At 42.1% G+C, this 14899-nt stretch overlaps 1 protein-coding gene across 3 annotated transcripts in view; it reads right to left on the reverse strand.

Moving 5' to 3' along the window:
- The window catches only part of NT5C2 (5'-nucleotidase, cytosolic II), a 155131-nt gene that overhangs the window by 98658 nt on the left and 41574 nt on the right, over positions 1-14899 (reverse strand). For 2 of the 3 annotated variants that reach the window (XM_040361874.1, XM_040361873.1), the window contains exon 2: positions 13928-14049. In XM_040361874.1, the coding sequence (XP_040217808.1) occupies positions 13928-14028 (101 nt within the window). In that variant the 5' untranslated portion in view covers positions 14029-14049. Of the gene's footprint in view, positions 1-12535; positions 12785-13927; positions 14050-14899 lie in introns of those variants that run through there. The other variant, XM_040361875.1, reaches the window with a different exon arrangement.

Genomic DNA, 14899 nt, shown 5'->3' on the forward strand with positions numbered 1-14899 from the left:
GCAAATCCCAGGTGCCAGATGGAAAATCTCTGTGTGAACCATGCTATGCCTGGGCCATAAGAGAGAATGGGGATGAAGGTCTTCAAATAGAAGCGATGGTCAGAAAGGTGGTACAGGAGTCCTTAAACAAACCTGAACCCACGGCTTCAGTGGTTCCTCCATCTGACCCATTACCAGTTCCCATGCAGTTGGAGTCTGAAGCTCCAGGTCCCTCTAGACTTTATCGCTCCGCTAGTGAAACCTCTCTCTGTGAAGTTGAGGATTCTAACAATATCTCTGGTTTTGATTTTTCTCTGGTTCCAAATCTAGTAAAGGCAGTGAAAGACGCCTTAAAGTGGGAAGAGCCTGTTGAGGCACCCTCAAAACAGAGAAAATTCTTTAAACAACTTCAGAAGGAGCGCCCAAACTTTCCTTTTCTGGAAGAACTCGGGGGTATTATTTCGGATGAATGGACTGGAGTAGAAAGAAAGAATTCTTTACTCTCTAAGGTGGCAAAAATGTATCCATTTAAGAGTGAGGATGTTAAGCATCTGGAGTCTGCCCCTCTGGTTGATGCAGCCCTAATGAGGTTGGTAAAACACGTCACACTTCCTTTGGAGGATTCCGTCTCATTTAAAGATGGGTTAGAGAGGAAGATAGATACGGACCTTAAGCGTATCTATATCACAGCGGGCATGACTTGCAAACCGGCCCTGGCTCTCTCGCAGCTTTATCTAAAGCAATGGAGATTTGGTCAGAAGAGATAGATTCTTCCGTGTCAAGTATCTCTGAGGATCTAGCCGGAAGCATGCCGCTTCATGAACTGAAAATGGCATCAGTCTTTTTGGGAGAAGCTTCCCTTGACATTATTCGCTTAGTGGCTCGTGTCATGCTCTCCTCTGTTACAGCCAAACGAGCCTTGTGGCTCCGTCCTTGGCTAGCTGATCCAGCCTCTAAACAGGCTTGGTGCCGTATTCCCTTTCAGGGTTCTTCCCTGTTTGGCAATAAGCTTGACAGTGCTATTACCCGGGCCACAGGCGGTAAGTCAGGTTTCCTTCCCCAAGATCGTCGCCTTATGAGTCAGAGAAAATTTCAACCCAGACACAATCAGGATCGTGCAAGAGAGGCTCGTAGTTATAGGCCCGGTCGTGACTTCAGAAGAAATTGGAGAAGAAACCAGCCGTCAGGGCAGAAGCCCTCTAAAACAGCTTCTTCTGGGGGTCGTGAAGCCCCTAAATCCTCTTGATACAGGATTGGCTCAGACAGTTCAAGTCGGGGCCAGGTTACTTCGGTTCCGACATGTCTGGGCAGCCTCGGTAAAGGATTACTGGACGGTCAAAACAGTCTCTTTAGGTCATTCATGGACGTTCACCAAACCTCCCATGCTTCAGTTCTTTCCCACAGTCCTACCCTGCTTGGAAGAGAAGAAACAAATTCTTCTGTCTTACACAAATTCCCTAATAGCCCAGGGTGCTGCTATACAAGTTCCAATGTCCGAGAGATTCCAAGGGATGTACTCACCCTTGTTCATGGTTCAAAAGAAGTCCGGTTCTTGGAGACCAGTAATAGATCTTACGTACCTAAACACCTTCATAAAAAAGGAGAGGTTCAAGATGGAGTCATTGCTTACAATACGACAGACGGTTCAACCCGGCGATTGGCTAGTCTCTATAGACCTGAAGGATGCGTACTTTCATGTTCCAATTGCAGCAGAGTTCCAGAAATATCTCCGGTTTGCGGTAGACAATATTCATCTCCAATTTACATGTCTCCCATTCGGGCTTACGACATCGCCTCGAGTATTTTCAAAGCTCTTACTGGCCATTGTCGCCCTGATCAGAACCAAAGGAATCCGTCTACACCATTATCTAGACGATCTGCTGCTACTTTCCCAGTCCAAGGATCAGCTACTGCTACATCGGTCTCAAGTCATTTCTACCCTGACGGAGTTTGGTTGGCTTCTGAACCTAGAGAAGAGTCATCTAGAGCCTACTCAAACTCTAATCTTTCTTGGAGCTCAATTCGATACGATAGAGAGCACAATCTCCTTGCCACTGGAGAAGATTCCAATAATCCGAGACAGAATTCGCCTGGCGTTGTCTTCTCCTCTCCTCAGAGCCTCACAGTGCCTCAAAATAATAGGCACCATGGTATCTACAGCCCCCATGATGAAATGGGCACAGTGGAAAATGCGACCCTTTCAAAAGGGATTTCTCCAGCAATGGGATCCGAAGGCCCGAGATCATTTTGTTCGGATAACCATCTATGCGGGAAAGTCTCCCTTGGTGGCTCCTACGAGAAAATCTTCTCAACTGTCATTCGATAGCCCCAATTTCATGGATCACAATCACAACGGATGCCAGCAACAGAGGCTGGGGGGCACTCTGCTTGAAGGAAGTAGCTCAAGGGAAGTGGGTCCTCCCGTCCCAGAGGGTAGTCTCCAATGTCCTGGAACTTCGAGCAGCCTTTCATGCTCTACAAGCCTTCTTCCACTTAATCAAAGGGTCATCAGTCCTCCTGAGACTGGACAACACTTCAGCAGTGTCTTACATAAAGAGACAAGGGGGTACCCGCAGTCTCTCCCTATTGAAAGAAGTAGACCCGATCATGTCATGGGCTCAAAAACATCTAATGAACTTAAAAGCTGTATATCTTCCCGGGGTTCAGAACTCTCAGGCGGATTTCCTTTCAAGGAAGACGCTCGACAACAACGAGTGGTCTCTCCACAGCGAAGTCTTCAATTGGGTTCTATCTCTAGGGATTTCACCAGAGGTAGATCTATTCGCGTCCCCGTGCAACTTCAAACTAAAGAGGTACTACACGAGATGTCGTTGCCCTCAAGCCTTCGGCGTGGACGCCCTGACGGACCAGTGGAGGTTCCAGAAAGCATATGCCTTTCCCCCCCAACGCCTGTCATTCTTCGTTTTCTATCGAGACTCAGATGGGAGAAAGTCGAGATAGTAGCAATAATTCCATACTGGCCCAACAGACCATAGTTCCCATTACTGGTGCAACTATGCTTCCGGGATCCAATTCAGCTTCTATCCAGGCCAGATCTTCTACTTCAAGGATCAACTCCTCACCCTTGTCCAACACACCTCCATCTGATGGTTTGGTTTTTGAGAGGGCAAGGCTGGAAGCACTAGGGTGCCCAAGTAAAGTTGTTCCAACTTTGTTGAATGCCAGAAGATCAAGCACCAATAAAGTTTATCAGAAAATTTGGTCTAAATTTTCAGATTTCATTTCTTCTGTGAATGGCTCTCTCGATGATCCCCAAATCCAAGATGTTCTAGGGTTCCTCCAGACAGGTCTTGACCTACCCTTATCTGTCAGTTCTTTGAGAGTACAGATTTCAGCCATTTCCGCCTTCACAGGCATATCCTGGGCAAGACACACCCTTGTCAGGCAATTCTTTAAGGGTGCTGTGAGACTTAGACCTCAAAGAAAACCAAGGTTCTCTAAGTGGGATCTTCCTATGGTTCTGGATTTTTTCTCAGAAAGTCATGTGAATCTTCTGTCGGTCAAAGATCTTTCCCTCAAGGTTGCCTTCCTTATTGCCATCACATCAGCTAAGAGAGTATCTGAAATTGGTTCTCTAGGTTCCAAAGAACCGTTTCTCACCTTCTTCCCTGATAGGGTTGTGTTAATTCCTATGTTGGGTTCTAACCCCAAAGTAACATCTGTCTTTCACGAGAATCAGGAGATCGTCCTTCCAACCTTTCGTTCATCTGAGGACTCTAGTATTCATCCTCTGGATGTTGGAGAAGTTCTGAAACAATACCTTGAAGCTACTACTTCTTTCCGGCAATCAGATCATCTACTTGTCACCTTTCAAGGGAAAAATAAAGGAATGCGTGCTTCCTCCAGGACTATTGCAAGGTGGATCGTCCAAACCATCCAAATGGCCTACAGAGCAAAGGGGTTGGCTCCTCCAGAAGTGGTGACTGCTCACTCCACTCGGGGCATCTCCACATCATGGGCGGCTGCCCGTCACGTCTCCCCGGAAGTGATTTGTAAAGCGGCTGCATGGTCGTCCTTAAATACTTTCATGACGCATTACTGCGTAGAACCAGCCTCCTTATCGTCGGTTAATTTTGGTTTAAATGTTTTATCTGTTTGACAATGTCAATTAAATCTTTTTTTCTTTAACCAGCAACTGCCCACCCGGGTGTGTATGGCTAGTCATTTCCCACACGTAGGCTGCCATGGAGTCTGTCAGGAAAAGGGAAAATTTATACCAAATACTTACCGTAATTTTCCTTTCCTGATGGACTCCATGGCAGCAGGAGTTCCCTCCCTTGCTGGAGTAGGCTATATTACGGAACACGGTCTCTGGCTAGAAGCAAAGATTTATGGGAGAAGGGTCCTATGAGGTATGAGAGGCGGGATTAACCCACACGTAGGCTGCCATGGAGTCCATCAGGAAAGGAAAATTACGGTAAGTATTTGGTATAAATTTTCCCTTATCTATCCGTGTATTCATTTGCTAATAATATTTTCCTATGAAGGTGCAGTTACTTTTTAAATCCAACCCCTTACAGGTCTTTGTAATGCCATTTTATATTCTTCTTCTTTAAAAAGGTTAAAGGGGTCATTTGTTTACAAGAACGTCTGTATTTTTTCCTCACTTATCAATGAATTATTTACTTAGTAATTTGTTTTGGTGTTATAAACAGAAAAGGTTGTCCCATAATATGAGTAAATTACACAGTCTATAGCTACTGTGGCCTTGCATGTAATGGAGGTCACCAGGGGCATGCTGTATAGTGAACTAGCTAGTAAAATTAAGTGTAAATATTCATGCTTTAACACAAATTGTACTAGAATGCAAATCTTTCACATGTACAATGTCATGCGATAATGTATTCTGTCTGTGGTCAGTAACAAATGGACACATAAATTGTAGAATTGCAGAATTTCCTGTACTGCTTAGGAGAAAATCTGTAACTTAAAAACCCTGTACAAACAGTTTCATGCTGCAATGTATCAACAAGGTATTAACTGCTTGTGTGAAGCAACTGTAAGTACACTTAGAGCTGGTTCACATAGGTGCGCGGGCAGGTTTCAGTGCGATTTTTCAAAGGAGTCTGGTGTGTTTTTGTTTGGAGCGGTTTGCAGGCGCTACTGCGCTAAAAATGGCGCCTGCAAACCGACGCTAAACAGCCGCTGCTGTGTCTCAAGTGTGAAAGCCCCAAGGGCTTTCACACTGGAGTGGTGCGCTAGCAGGACGGTAAAAAAAGTCCTGCCAGCCGCATCTTTGGAGCAGTGAAGGAGCAGTGTGTATACACCGCTCCTGCCCATTGAAATCAATAGGACACCTCTGCAGAGGTGCTTTGCGTGGCTTTCTAGGCCTCTAGCGGGGGTAAAGCCGCCCCGGTAGGAGCCGAATAGCGCCGACGCCACCCCCGCGTGAAAGGGGTCTTGACGCTTGAAATAGTACCTGCACCAGACTGAAAATCATACAGGACTTTTTTGAAAAATGCACTGCGGCCAGCTAACACATATGAACTGGCTCCATAGAAAGCGGATTTAATTCAAAAACACATCCAATTTGCATATATATGAACAGAGCCTTAGGGGCTGTTCACACCAGCCGCTGCATTACAACTGATTACAGAGCATCGCTCTGTCCACTTTTTTTCATTTCACCTTTGGCCACCACAAGATGCAAGGCGGTGGACTGCCTCGTACTGTGCTGACTTGGGAAAAAGGTACAGCCTTTTTTTTCAGTGCAAATAACCACAACGCATCTAAACTGGCTATGCAGCAGATGAGGCATTTTGACTTGTTTTGCGGTAGGACTGCACTGGAAAAGCTGCCTAAGGTAGTCCCACTGCACCAAGTGTGAATGGGCCCTTAAAGGTAAGGTGTGATGTAAGCATATAAAGCCTTAACGTAGATGTTAACCCTCCATACACCCAGTGAAGTTAACATCCTCAGATTATACACAGAGATGAACCATATCTCCCTACATAGGTTTTATATGTATATCTGCGGTCTTCACATTTATATACTGTTTAGAAAGTTCAGATCGTGTTCGGAATTTTTCTCTTCCTGGTTAACACAGAGTGCGATGTCTGGGCATACAGCCAAGATATCGAAACTTACCGATTGGAGAAAAGTCACAAACCCACTCTCAGCATGGGCAGAGACTCAGAGCCATTTTGTAATAGGACCTGCTCTCTGCTAATCTATTTTAGCAACCTCCTCCGACAAAAGATTCAGGCCGCTTTTCTCTAAAAAGTTTGAGAATTTGTCAGGAGTTCTGAGGCTGATAACAGAAGAACCGTTCAGAAGAGAGCTCATTGAAAAAAGATAACAAAATACTGCAGATATATGTGCCCAGCTCAAATTTCATGAATCGGGTTTGCATACACTTTGGGGCAGATCCACAAGGAGTACGCCGGCGTATCTACTGATACGCCGGCGTAATTTCAAATTTCCCGCGTTGTATCTTTGTTTTGAATCCTCAAAACAAGATACAACGGCATCTGGGTTAGATCCGACAGGCGTACGCCTTCGGATCTTAGATGCAATTCTTCGGCGTCCGCTGGGTGGCGTTCCCGTCGTTTTCCGCGTCGAGTATGCAAATTAGCTATTTCCGACGATCCACGAAGGTACGCGCGGCTGTCGCATTTTTTTACGTCGTCTCTAGTTGGCTTTTTTCGGCGTATAGTTAAAGCTATTTGGTGGCGTACGCAATGTTAAGTATGGCCGTCGTTCCCGCGTATAATTTTAAAAAATGTATTTCGTTTGCGCAAGTCGTCCGTGAATCGGGATGGACGTAATTTACGTCCACGTCAAAAAAAATGACGTCCTTGCGACGTCATTTAGCGCAATGCACGGCGGGAAATTTAGGGACGGCGCATGCGCAGTTCGTTCGGCGCGGGGACGCGCTTCATTTAAATGAAACACGCCCCCTACTTGCCGATTTGAATTACACGCCATTACGCCGCGAGAGATAGACTACGCCGCCGTAACTTACGGCGCAAATTCTTTATGGATTCAAACCAAACTGAAGTAAGTTACGTCGGCGTAGCGGATCTCAGATACGCTGCGCCGGGGCAGATCTTTGTGGATCTGCCCCTTAAAGAGTAGACTTAGGACTGCACTAGTCTGAGAGGCCTTAACAAGGCAGTGCAGTTTCCATATATATATATATATATATATATATATATATATATATATTTACACATTTTGTGCAACTAAAATATCTGTTTTTAAATGCAAATTGTTAGGTGTCATTTTTTTCTTTTTTTTTTCCTTTTTCTTTTTTGCTGGCTAGCTGGTAAGTGTGTTTGAAAATATTTTTTTTTTTTTTGCATAGCTCTTTCAAGTCCCCCTTTGCTTTAAAGGCCAGTTGTAAATTGGAGCAGTCACCATTTCTATTTACCTTGCTGGATATGGCGTGGGGACACATCAGCTACTTTTAGTTGCTATTGTTGCTCTGCTGGGCTTCAGATATGTCCCTGTACCTTTGAGGAGGAATGGTCTCCCTTCAAGCACACCTGCACTTTATTTATCCATTGTTATATATTCTCCACTATAGTGACTCAGATTTAGGATCATGCTATAAAAAAGGGGGCCTTGACGAGGCTTCCACATATTTTGCAAATTTGCAACTAAAACCTGTTTTAATGCAAATTGCTGTACGGTGTAATTTGCAAGCTAGCTGGCACGTGTGCTGAGAAATACATTTAGCTTTTTTTGCCATTTGCATAGCCCTTTTCAAGTGTCCCTTTTTGCAAGGCTAGTTATAAATTGGGACAGTCAACAAAATATTTTATTTTCAATACTTCTTTTGCGACCCACTGATGTCATCACTGGGTCTGGTTTGCTGGTCTTCGCTTCGACTTTAGCAGGAAGGGCCAGCCAGATCCTGTAAACATTACAGATTCCTGCTTCAAATCAACTTTCAAAGAGCATTATGTGAAAGAACAAATCTCTGGAATCCCTTTAGACATGCCTGTTCTTCCCTGCTGTTCCCAGTGCTACAGCAGCCACCTGCTGCCCACCCTTCCTGTGGCAGCAGTACAGGGAGAAGTTTCCCATACCAACTACCAGTTTTTAAAAGCAGCGCAGCCATTCGGGGCTCTGCCCACACAGGCGCATCATTCATACGCAGGGCTCGGTCAATGAACTACCGTGGGCTGTAAAGCGCTGTGGTAGTTTGAGTCTTCCTGTCAGCAAATTTCAGCTTACCCGTATAGGATGTAGAGGTAAGCAGTGACACGAAGTGTGGAGGAGACCTGCATGGCATCAGCGATTCTCTGATCGCTGGTGCAATGCTTTACAGGCTCCTAATACAAAAAATAATAAATTCACATTTTTCTTTACCTGCAAAAAGATGTGCATTTATTACTTTTTGTACAAAGGTGAACTTATCCTTTAAGGTGGCAGGTGAGGGATCAGGGGATAGACAGAGGGCTGCAGTCATTAACTGAATGTACCCTGCTTTTCTGGAACAGAGAGTCCTGGCCTGGATCCTGTGATTCTGAATAGCATAAGAAAGCATATAGCCAATTATTCAAATAGAAATTTGTTATGTGGACACACACAAGGATCTCAATACGAGAGGTTAAATGCCACAGAAATTTTTAAAAGAAGCTGCAGTCCTGCCTCAAGGGATCATAAACAACCAGCTCATCCTGGCAATGAAGAACTTAGAGCATTTAAATCCTTTAGTTTAGCAACATGGCCAAAAACACAACAGGTACAGGTATCATTTTTTATGTTCATGCTTCCAGACACTCAAACACTGGTCCTACTTCAAATCACCACTCATCCATTGTAGGACACCTGTACTGGGGATGGGAAGAGAAGAGAGTGGGGGATGGGAAGAGAAGGGAGAAAGAAAGAAATAGACATACATGCTGCCTGATTTGATACTGCACTTCACATCATTCTTAATTGTAGACAAGCCTGTCTTAAATTGAAATATTAGGTTTACTGCCACTTACAAGACAATTGGCAAACATAAAACCTGTAGGCCAGCCCAGTAAAACCTATTTCACTATACCAGCATGCTTTTCTAGCAAATCTGTACCAAGAGCATAATCAGAAACAGAGATGGGACATCTTTCCTTTAATCACCCCAAGTAAAGGATTTTACTGTGCGTACACAAATCCCAGTTGCTTTCCTGTCCACTAAGGGACACAGGAAGCATTGTTAAGCCCAAAAGCAGTCCAACTGGGTGGAGGGGCTGGGGGGGGGGGGGGCAACACCACAAACAAAAGCCAACAAGCACAAGAAAAAGGACCTTATGCACAAGGCAAAGACTGTAGTGACTCAGACAGTCTTGATGCATCTGATGGCTCAATGGCCTCTATAGCTGTGAACAAATCAATAAAGAATTTGCATAAGAGGGCAGAGGAGTGAACTTGTGGCTCCTTAAATCGAAGTCAGCGAATATCGGGGTGATTTGAGTCATAAAATATTGCATAAGTGTGGAAAACCTCAAACAAGAGTGTCCAGAAACATTGGGCAGAGACATGGAGGCCTCAGGAGGATGGAACAGACTCTAAAGAGCAGAGTATAATGTAATTCCAGGGCGCAGACATTGAAACTGATAGTAGGCATGCTGCAAGTGGCCTCGGAAACTGTTAGTAGAATGCAAGCTAGGGAGAACCCGGCACAGTGGAACTGTCTCCTCCATGTCTGGAATCAGACCGTCTTGTGATAAAGAGTAAGAGGCAAGGCTTTGCATACTAATTAAACCCAGACAGCTAGTAGCAGGTGGGTTTGGATAGTTGTAGGTGACCAAAAAACACCAAGGAGCAGGAGCAAATCAAAGATGTATGCGGCCCTTTTCAAGCAGAAACAGCATTGGAGAGATGTGTTCCTCGACATTGTAATAGAATGCAGTGCAAAGTACCATTGTTAACCCCATCCGTGTTAAAAATCAGCAGAAACAGGCAATAAATGGCACCCAAAAGACCTAGCTAACTGAAGCAGCTCACAAGACCCAGCCCAAGTGGTCTACTCACTAAGCGTGGAAAATATGGAAGTCAAGAAAGTGCCCTAAGTGGAACCCAGTGCCTAAAGGTCACTTTCAGTCTGTTTTCACCTATCCAGTTTAGGAAATGTCCAGATGAGGTACTTCAAAAGCCAGGCTGAGGACAACCATGATGGGGACCTGCAACTGTAGAGACAAAGCTCCAGTGGCAATGTAGACAAGTCTTAATAGAAGACAAAAAAAAAATGCTATCAAAAATCAGTTAGTCCTAGAACAGCAGAGTTGTAAAAAAATATATGTAATTTTCCTAAGGCACTAGCAAACAACTGAGGGATACCGATAGTTAGAGGGGTTACCCTGGGCAAGGCTACAGGATATTTTTTTTTGCCAGTGTTTAATTCTTCTTTAGGCAACAGCATAACCTAAAAGGTTAAACTGTGTTCATCAATGGACGGAGAAAGAAATTATGGTTTTAGGATAATTTTATTTTAAGTTTTTATTTGTAAAGAATACCTGATGCTAAACATCACTTAAAATAAATTAAGAAAGTGTGCAGGTGGTCAAAGAAAAAAAAAAAAACAGATTTGTACAAAAAGGCAGTAGAGAAAACATAAGAACATAAAAATGGTATTCGAGCACTGGTTCATTTCTAAATTTCTGTATGTGCATTAACATTATGTGCATTTTAAAAGGTTAAAAAAAATGTATTAGCGCAAAAAAAATAATGTTACCTAGAGCCGTGGGATATAAATAACTCCTACATCACTACTGTTCCAATATTGGAACAAGATGCATTAATGGGTTAAGGGCCATTACACAAAAATATTTACATATTTAGGAGGATAAAGAAATTCATAATTACTATTCTTATGATTTTGTGACACACACTCATTCCAGTAACATCAAGTAATGCTATAGAACATACATTCTGGAAACATCGTATTTCCTTGTGTACAAGCTTGGAATCTACTGTGAATTTAGGGCTTCCCGTTTTACTCAAAGCAAAAGAAGAAGTTCTTACAGCAGACAATTTAGGTCCCTACATTTAAAATGTAAAAGGATTCTGTTAAATCCTTTTGGAAATGTCATGAGCCCCCTAATAATGGCAAAGGGACACTAGGTGATCTATACAACACTTGAGGCTTCCGTTAAGGACTTCCTCTAAGGTCAGCCAAGTGTGCAAGTCTGGTACAAGCTGAATGTGGTACACGTTCCCGAAGCATAAAAATCACATCCAGGGGTGGCAAAAAGCTATATGTTGCATCTTACCACACATATTTATATATAGGACAGTAGATAGGAGGAGTACAAAGTACATATGAACAATCACATGCTTTTATTTTCTACATCTAAAAATAAAACAATTAATTACCTGAATGTCATTAAATGGGATCTTTATACAATTCAATGGTTCTTACCACCATAACTGTAACCCCCCCCCCCCCCTCTGTTATTCAAATCCTGTAAATGCATACATATTTTATAAGCACGTTAAGGACATCTCAAAATAGTGTTTACCACTTTATGTATTTTGTATACAAACATTTTCAGTTTTATTTTTGTAAATAAAAAAAGTACTGCTATATCACTAAGATCTTTGGGGCTGGCCTATGCCCAATTTAGTAAATATAAAATGGAATGTATGAAACCACTTACAATGATATGCAAGAGGAAGGCTAGTAAAAGAAAAATAACGAGTCCGTCAACATTGTTTCATAATTGTAATAATAATCATACTAAGTATATCACACGAGTTGGTAAACAAAAAATTCCAAACTTAGAGAAAAAAAATTAAATAAAAAAGAAGAAGGATCCTCTACTTGTATTTTTCGCTTGTGAAACCCAACCAACATGGACCCCTTTCACACTGGGACTGTGGGCGCGCTAAAGCGCTGCTCATTTTAGCACTTTTTAACCTGCGCTTTTCGGCCACTAGCGGGGAGCTTTTAAGCCCAAAGAAGGGGTTAAAAACTCCAGTGTTGCGGTGTTTCCGAAGCACTGCCCATTGATTCCATTGGGCAGGGTGTTTTGGAAGAGCTAAATACAGCACCCCCAAAGATGCTCCTTGCAGGACTTTTCGGAACGTCACGCAAGCGCACCGCCCCCAGTGTTAAAAGTCACACTTGAATAAATGGGAGGCGGTTTTCAGGCTCTTAGCAAAGGCCATTTCCAGTACTAAAGCACCTGACCCCAGTGTGAAAGGGGTCTAAAGCAAATTGAAAAAACATACTTACTAGCTCTTACTTATCAGTGTGTCAGAGGGAAGATCTGCCTGCTGTTTTGCCTTATACCAATCAGATTCAAATCTACAATTGTAAATGACGGTTGGAAAATGGGGGCCTGCATCTTACTGGCTGCTATATGGCAATACAGAATTACTGAAATAATTCCCCTCTTGTACACTTTGGCAAACAAAGCATACTGTTATAGAAAACAGAAATCCAACATAAGGACAGTAATCCGTGGCCCAACGGTTACAAATTGCGGTAGAATTTCTAATTTGTATTCAAGAGGTTATGTAAAATAGATGACATTCAGGTATGGAAAATAACTACAGCAGTCATTGAAGAAGATGAACATGACAGTATAAGGCACAATACCTGTGGGCTGCATCATGACCCCTGCACTCCACATACATGGATGGTGGCTGGTCCATGTTGGCATATACCCAGTAAGTTATAAATATAGGACACAAGTCCTCACTGTCCTCTTTGGAAGGTCAGATGACACTTGATGGGGTAGATGTGATGGGATCATTCAGCAGAACTAGGCACAGATTGATGTGTTCAATACAATGATGGCTCTAATAGCAGTGAAGAAGAAGAACACGTTTTGTGGATCGGACAGCTCAGTATGTCAAAAATGAGGGTGGAGCCATTAAACTTCCTGATGTCAGTGCCAAACATGTTATTCATTGCTTCATTACATGCAAGTGACACCATATACAATAATCCAAAAATTACAGATCAAAGTTACTATTAGTGTTATTTTTTAACTTCTATGCCATGACTAGGATTATAGTAAAATATGTAATTAGCCTACTAATTTTTAATATACAACAATGCATGAATACATGACCACAAAAAGTACAGGAAATAGAATAATCTGTAGAGATTTGCTTTCACTTACATTTTCATCTCCAGGACAGGAAGTGAAGGCAAATCTCCCCAACAGGACACATGCAGAAAAAAAAATTATATATATATATATATATATATATATATATATATATATATATATATATATATATATATATATATATATATATATATATATATATATATATATATATATATATATATATACACACATACACACCTGACAGGGTTTAACTCTAGCCTACTTTGTGAAAGGAGTACAGAAAGTTGTGGCTATACTTACACTAAAGATTTTAAAAGAAGGCGTTAGGGGCTTTTGTAGTGTGGTTACTGCAGGACAAACTCACATGATCAAAGAAAGGTGTTTCAGCATTTTAAAAACATTTTAGGGAGACTTTATGAACTTAGCCTTTATCAAAGCCCTTTACAAAGTCTAGTAATGGACTACACAGCATTGGCAAATTCCACATTTTACCTTTTTCCTTAAACATGTTTGACTAAATTCAGTAGCCCTCTCGGAGGTTCTTTTAAATTTGTGTCTCAAACTGGTGGCCCTCCAGCTGTTGCAGAACTACAATTCCCATGAGGCATTGCAAGGTTGACAGTTACAAGCATGACTCCCATAGGCAGAGGCAAGATGGGAATTGTAGTTCCGCAACAGCTGGAGGGTCATCAGTTTGAGACCCCCGTATTAAATACACTCAAACAAAACCACCTTTTGCTATAAGCCCTTAACACACGCTGGATATTTTTAATGTCATACACCAACAAAGTGATCATTGTTCTCCAACAAGCTGGAGTTTCCAAGATTTTACATTCTAACAAGGTGCGCTCCATCTACCTCCAAAAACATCATACTGCGGGTCCAGGAAGCTAAGACACAACATGAATTACCTGTGATAAGCTTCACGCCGATATTTTTTCATTGCAAGGCCATCCATATTTGCAGGAATGTCTGCTGCATTTTGGAGACGATCACTCCATGATGTTGTCATTTTTAAGCCAAGTCCTTGGTTCTACAAAAAAAAAAAAAAAAAAAAAAAAAAATCAGGAATGAACGGAAGAATTACACAAAAAAAAATTACAATTCATCTAAATGGTTACAAAGTTGGGCTTGGGGTGGAACCAACTATGAATCCAAATGACCACTCTCCGGAGCCATTATGAGGAAGGGGTAAAGTTGCAGATCTGCAATGCTCCGAAGGATTTTGTTACAGGATGCACAGCTCCCGGTACAAACTTTGTACAGCCTTCAAACATCCAACATCTTATTGTGCACGCTAAAATTAAACAGCGGCCGTCTTCTTCACCCACTTAATTTTATTCTTATCTCGTATACAGACTTAACTCAGATGCCAGCTATGTGTCACTAGTTCAAAGTGAATGGATACTCTTCCTTTTCATGTTCCCTCAATGAAACCGAAAAACAAGCAGTTATTAAGATTCATGAAGCAAATTTGATCTGCAAAAAACACCACCACTACTCAACTAACAAATCGATGATGAGAACGATCAGCAGAAAAGGTAGTTTTAATTCCTGCAACTACAAATTGGTTTTACCACAAAAAGTCCATGTTAAAGGCTTTTTCAATATGGCAGTCTGCATCGCACAATTCCATAACAACCATTCAAATATACTCTAAAACTGAACTAAAAGGTAAACTTCTGGTTGTAGTGTGTTGCTGAATGTTGTTGCTATTCTATGCACATCCTCAGTGAATAAGAGAATTTAATGCATTAGCACTTTGCTTAAACATCATGCTCTTCAGATAATGAAGAGATATGGTTTATAAAAGCAAGCATTCTTATCCCATAAAAAAAAAAAAAAAAGACCACAATTCTCAGCTTTGAATGCGTTTTCACATG

The sequence above is a fragment of the Rana temporaria genome, chromosome 8 (assembly GCF_905171775.1).
Source record: "Rana temporaria chromosome 8, aRanTem1.1, whole genome shotgun sequence".
NCBI classification, from domain to species: domain Eukaryota; kingdom Metazoa; phylum Chordata; class Amphibia; order Anura; family Ranidae; genus Rana; species Rana temporaria.